The following is a 6466-nucleotide window of genomic DNA, read 5'->3' as shown; positions in this document are numbered from 1 at the left end:
TTGCCCGAGCCAGAAACTTGGGTATCATCCCTGACTCTCTGTCTCCCTTCCTTCCTCATTTCAGTAGCAACGCAATCCTGATTTGCCTCCTAAAGATGTTTTCCATCTATCCCTCTCTCTCCCCCCAGACCATTGCATCTATCCCCTAACTGGTTCCTTTCCTCAAGTCTTTCCTCTTTCCAGTGAATTTTCCAAAAGCTTTCTAAAATGCAAATCTGACTGTAATCACCAGCCCCCTTAAAACCCTTCAAACGACTTTCAAGGTCCTAACCCCCTTGACCCGCAGGAAGGACCTTCCATCAGCTGGTCCCAGCTTGCTGCTCCAGCTTCCTCCCCTCCCCTCTGAGCTCCAGTAACAGCAAACTGCCTCCTGTTCTAGCCTCCAGACCTTTGATCATTCATTCAGTCCTTCGGCATCACCTCCTCCGGGAAGCCATCCCTCTCCGATCCCCCCACCGCCCCTGCCACCCCCCCACCCCACCCCGCGTGGTCCTTAGTGTATCCATACTGCCTGGCAGAGGGATCTGTTATTCTATTCACCACACTGAGTTATAATCATTGATTTTCATGTCTCGGTTCCACACGACGCCGTGAGATCCTTGAGGGCAGGGACGGTGTCCCATTCGTCTCTGTATCCCAACCCCTGGCCTGGTGCCTGGCACTGAGGAGAGGCTTGGCCAGTGCTTGATGGATGAATGCAGAGGGGAAACTTGAAGGAAGCAACAGCCAGGAAGAGCCAATAGGGCAGTGAGGGCAAGCCTGGCAGGAGGCGCAGCCAGAGCAAATGTGTGGGTAGCAGAAAAGCAAGAGCTTCCCTTTATTGAACGCCATGACGGCCTGCCAGCCATTGTGGCTGTGCTTTGTTTGCACATTCGGTCTCATTTAGTTCTTGCAACAACAGATCAAGAAACTGGCATCAGAGAACCAAAGCAACTTGCCCAAGGTCACACAGCCAGGCTTGGAGGGCTGTCTGGCCTGAAACCCTGTGCTCTTTCTGCTGGGTCACACTGCTCTCCTGGGGATAGGACCTCCTGGAGATGGACAAGGAGTGGGCCCAGCTACACATCTGCCTAGCTGAGGGCCGGAACCAGCTGCCCATGCTCAGGCCGACAGCTTCTTCCTCCCAGCCGGACCAGAGGCTCAGAGGCCAGACAAGGATTTATCTGTTCCTCCCTCCCCAGGCTTTGGGTGGGGAAGGGGGGTCTTTGACTAGACATGCACACCCCCCCACCGCCACCACCAGGGAAGGGCTGCTGCATCCCATACTGCCCAGGGTGCCTGGGGAAAGCAGGGGGCTCTGCGATGCTGTCTGTGTTCTGCAGAATCTGTCTCCCTCATCGCACTTGGCCCAGGCTGATATTAAGATTCATCTGCATTCCCCGCGCACCCGCCTGGCAGATGGTGGGGGAGGAGGCTGGGTGTGTGCTGGGGGCTGCAGCCAGAGACCAAGCTGGGCCTCGAGGGCCAGAGCAGAGTGCCCACCCATCCTGCCCCATGGGCCCAGCCCAGGCTGGGGCTGCTCCAAACGCTGGGGTAGCTCCTCACCCTCACAGCCTCTGAGGGATGCTGGGTGCTAGAATCTGACCTTTGATTTTTCTAAGGACTAAAGGGGCCCTGCAATTCCAGGAAGAAAACACAGAGATGTGGGGTGATGGGGGATGGGCCCCACCTTTGGGAATCTCAGATGAGGGTCATTTTCTTCCTCCTCGCCTGGGAGGTTTGCAGAGACCAGAGATAGAGATCCTGCTGGCATAGGAGCCCCACGTCCCAGCCTGTGGCTCCCTGGATCACAGGGAGGGCAGTAGTGAAGAATGGAGGCACAGCCTCCAGGGAGGCCTTGCCCACCTGGCTCCCCAGCTTCTAGGGAGGCTTACCCCTGACCCCAGCCCCAGAATCCAGTCTGGACCCTAGTGGCCTTTGCAGCCCAGGGCTCTAGCCAAAAGTTTCCCGTCACAGCGACTGGACTGAGAGGTATTCGGGGGAGGCAGGGGGGTTATCCCTGCCCCTCTGAGTAAAGTAGAAGAGGAAAGGAACTGACTCCTGAACAAAAGGAGTACAGGCTAGACACCTAGAAGAACTTCCCTCAGCACAAATGCAACTCTTGCGGAGAGGAGTGGACTTCGGGCTGTGGGGATAGGCTACAGTAAGGAAGACGTTCTTTTCTGGCTCTCGTAATGAGTTTGGGAAAAATGACCTTTCCAAATTCCAGGTCTCTTGGGATTCAGGGCAGGGCAAAGATCCCCAAAGCTCGCGACCGGGGACAGGCGCCCTGCCAGAGGGGTGGAAAAAGTAGTGTCCCTATTCCCGAGGCCACCACCCTCTCCCTTCCTCGCCCAGTTACTCCGCCCCCACATCCTGCCCCTTGCGTCCTAGGTCCCTGGGTTGCGGGCCGGCAGGGGAGGAGTTAACTCTGGAGGTACCGACTGGGCTCACAGTACCTGCCGCCGCCGCCGCCGCCGCCGCCGCCGCCGGTGGGAGGGACGAGGAAGCGGGAGCCGCCTGGGCGCCAGAAGCGCTCCAGTCTGGCGGGGCGCTGCGCGGGTAGCGGCGGCGGGTCTCGGCGCGGCCAGGGGCGTCCGCCAGGGGGCGCGCCGCGACGGGGCGGGAGGGGCCGTCTGGTCTGGGGAATTAGCACAGGGACGAGCGCGCGCGCGGGTCCCCAACACATCTGGGCGAGAGCGGCGCCGCTGGAACCGAGGGGGCATATCTGGAGCGGCGGAGCCACCGCGCAGCTGGGGCCCTTCGAGGCGCTCGGGGCGCCCATCTGGAACCTCGAGAGGGGGCCGTGCCGCGCGCAGCTGGACCAGGGGAGGGGGAGGGCGGCTGCACAGCTGGACCGAAGGGGGCGGGGTCGGTCCTGGGCGGCTGGCAGAGCGGAGGGCCGCGAGTGGCCTGGGACTGGAGCATGGGACGGCGCGCCTGAAGGAGCAGGGGTGAGGAAGGGCCTGGTACCCTGAGGGGGAGAGACGAGAGAAAGGGGCACGAGAGCGAAGGAGGAAGATGCAACTGACTCGCTGCTGCTTCGTGTTCCTAGTGCAGGGCAGCCTCTATCTGGTGAGTGGTCCGCGGGGAGCGGCGCGGAGGGGCGGGGGCCGGGAGGACTGGGGGAGAGCGCGGGAAGCTTCCAAGCCCGAAAACTTTCTCCCTTCCCCTCAGCATCCCGGGGATGGAGCGGAAGCCTGGAGGCTGGGGGAGAGGGCGGGGCCGAGGCCAGAGACTGGACAGTAAGGGTTAATAGGGGCGGGGAGAGGGTGCTGGGCTGGCCCACCCACTCGGCCTCCGGTGGCGGGAGGTGCGACGGGCACGAGGGAAAATGCCCGCAGCCGTCGCCAAGGGTTACTCGACCCCTTCCCGGGCCCCGGGCCGTGCGGAAGGGTGGGGTGGGGTGGGGGGGATGGCTGTAGAGCTGATGACCTGCCAGGGTCATCAGGGCTGTGGGCTCTTCCCTGACCTAGGGGCCCCGGCGGGCCCCGCGCTCTGGGTCCCCCAGCGTACGAGCCAGTACAGGCGCGGGGCGGCCCCCGCGTCCCTCGCTGCCGCCTTCCCTCCCGCTCCCTCCCTCCCCGCCTGTTGTTTTCCTCTCCTCTCCCGGCTGCGCGCAGCCCGAGCCCCACAGGACCTGGGCAGGCGGCTCCCGCCCCGGGCTCTCGCGGCAGCTGAGCGGAGCGCCCGGAGCCCGCTCCCCGAGCGCTCGCTCGCTCCTTCCCGGCGGCCCAGGACGCGGGGAACCAACCCCAGCCCCCAGCCCCCAGCCCCCAGCCCAGGGCTCAGCTCCCCTCCGACCCACCAATTGGGTCGGGTGGCCAACCGCCACCCACCAATCCTGTCTTGGAGAAGCCTCAGCCCCACATCTGGGTCTGCCCTTCTCCTCAAAACAGTAATCACCTTTGCCACGGTGTGGAAGAAGCCCTCCCTTGTCACATCCCCACCCGGGGCCCTTCTCCCCATCCTCCAGCCATTCAGCTGTGACCCCCGGCGGCCGAGGACACACAGGTCTGCCGCCTGGAGCCCAGCCCCCAGAACCTCCCCTCCTGCTGTCCCTCTGCCCGACCCTTGGGTCCTGGCAGGCGGGGCCACCGCACACGACCCCAGGCATGGCCAGGGCCAGAAAAGAGACCACAAACCCCTTTGGAGCCCTCCAAACCTCAGGCATCCCACATCCTCATCCCAGGGTCGCCAGCAAATCCAGATGCTGCCCAGCTGTGAGCTGGTGCCCCGGTGCTCATAACGAGACACATAGGGTGAGTACTCTCTTGAAAAGCTGAGCAAACCCACACCAGGCAGCTGTCCTCAGGAAACCTGGTTCACTCCCTGATGCCCTCCTGAGCTGTCCTGTGTTTGAGCCTGTCAGGCTGTCCTGCTGGCCTTCCCCACAGCTCCTTCAGGAAGCCTCCCCAGATGTTGCCTGTCAATAGAGCTGATGCAGCAGAGGCCAGCCAGGCCTCTGCAGAGTTTACAGGAGATCCCGTGTGGGGATGGGGCTTGGATAAAATCCCAATAGAAGGACCCATCTGGTCTGTGAGCCCGGGAGTGCAGTGCCTTGGGAGGGCTGACTCTGTGTGACTTAGCCTTGTAGTGATGTAACCTGTGAGTCTGGCGTCCCCAACTGTGAAGTGGGAATAATAAGAACTCCTACCTCCTAGTATAAGTAGTGTCCTGGCATGTTATCACCAGTGGTCCCTGGAGGAGAGTTTGGCCCTCCTGGGTATGGAACTCACCCCAGGTCTCCCTCAAATCCTCCTGCCAAAACCTAAACTGCATTTGTACTTGAGAGAGAATTTCACTGGGTTCTGTCTTCTTTTCCATCAACTGTTGGTTCTCTTTGCCTCTGAGGGTAGAAACTATCCCAGGATAGGGATGGTGTCTCATCCAACAGACTAGAAAGTCCCAAAAGGCAAGGGCTGTACCTCCCCTGTCAAACTAGGGGCTCTCTCAGCATAGAGATGGAGCTCTCCTATCTGACTTGTCCTCTTTGAGGACAGAGACTGTACCTCCCCCATCAGCCTGGGAATCTCACAGAGTGGGGGACTCTGTCTCTCCTATGAGAAAGGGGTGCCCTGTCAGCACAGCCTCTTCCATCAGACGAGGGCTCCCCCATGAGACTCGGGGCTCCCTAGGAGTTGGGGCCATGTACCTCTGCTGCCATGGTCTACTGGAGAGAATTCTCCACCATCCTTCCAAGACTTTGAATAGTGACCAGAGGCAGGACAGTGGGGAGAGGAGCTAGGGGTGACCTGAGTGTCAGAACATGAGAGGGAACCACGACACAGGCCAGAGTGCACACCCAACCCCCAGAGTAGGTGGGCAATGGGCAGGGGCCCCTCAGCCCCAAGTCAGAGTGGAAGGGAGAGCACAGAGATAAGGCCGGTCGTGGGGAGCAGTGGGCCAGAATTCCCGGGTCTTCTGGGGACCCAGGTGCTCATTCTCCTCCCAACTCCCTCTACAGGTCATCTGTGGCCAGGATGATGGTCCCCCTGGCTCAGAGGACCCTGAGCATGACGACCCTGAGAGCCAGCCCCGGCCCCGGATGCCTCGAAAGCGGGGCCACATGTCACCTAAGTCCCGCCCCATGGCCAACTCTACTCTCCTAGGGCTGCTGGCTCCACCTGGGGAGGCGTGGGGGGTCCTCGGGCAGCCCCCCAGTCGCCCGAACCACAGCCCCCCACCGTCGGCCAGAGTGAAGAAAATCTTCGGCTGGGGTGACTTCTACTCCAACATCAAGACGGTAGCCCTGAACCTGCTCGTCACGGGGAAGATCGTGGACCACGGCAATGGGACCTTCAGCGTCCACTTGCGACACAATGCCACGGGCCAGGGCAACATCTCCATCAGCCTCGTGCCCCCCAGTAAAGCTGTAGAGTTCCACCAGGAGCAGCAGATCTTCATTGAAGCCAAGGCCTCCAAAATCTTCAACTGCCGGATGGAGTGGGAGAAGGTGGAACGGGGCCGCCGGGTCTCGCTCTGCACTCACGACCCAGCCAAGACCTGCTCCCGAGACCACGCTCAGAGCTCAGCCACCTGGAGTTGCTCCCAGCCCTTCAAAGTCGTCTGCGTCTACATCGCCTTCTACAGCACAGACTATAGGCTGGTCCAGAAGGTGTGCCCGGATTACAACTACCACAGCGATACCCCCTATTACCCCTCCGGGTGACCCTGGGCAGGCCGCAGAGGCCAGGCCAGGACTGGAAGGACAGGCCTGCCCACTCGGGAAGCCATCTGTCTGGATACTGGGCAGGGAGCGGAAGGGGCCTCAGGCGGGGAGCACGGGGGCGGAGAGGAGGACAGGCCGAGCGGCGCCAGGGCCAAGCCTCAGGGGGCGGGGAAGGGGTCGCGGGTGCTGGCCCCAACCGGAGGCTGTGGAGCAACCAGGACGCGGGAGCGCTGGCCGAGGAGTGGGCTCTCTGGGCGGCCTCCCAGGGCTTCCCCACTGAGCAATAGAAAGATGCTGGGTCCGGGAGGCCCCTGG

At 61.8% G+C, this 6466-nt stretch overlaps 1 protein-coding gene across 1 annotated transcript; it reads left to right on the top strand.

The window, feature by feature from the left end:
• Positions 1-3000: 3000 nt before the first annotated feature.
• Positions 3001-6151, top strand: NXPH3 (neurexophilin 3; the record flags this gene model as incomplete). Its single annotated transcript, XM_079725010.1, has 2 exons — positions 3001-3054; positions 5447-6151. 2 exons carry the CDS (start codon positions 3001-3003, stop codon positions 6149-6151), a joined length of 759 nt encoding a protein of 252 aa, XP_079581136.1.
• Between the last annotated feature and the right edge of the window lie 315 nt (positions 6152-6466).

This window comes from Hyperoodon ampullatus (assembly GCF_949752795.1).
Source record: "Hyperoodon ampullatus genome assembly, chromosome: 19".
Lineage (NCBI taxonomy): Eukaryota > Metazoa > Chordata > Mammalia > Artiodactyla > Ziphiidae > Hyperoodon > Hyperoodon ampullatus.
The sequence above is the reverse complement of the archived record's forward strand: the minus strand, read 5'-3'. Positions and strand labels throughout refer to the sequence as shown.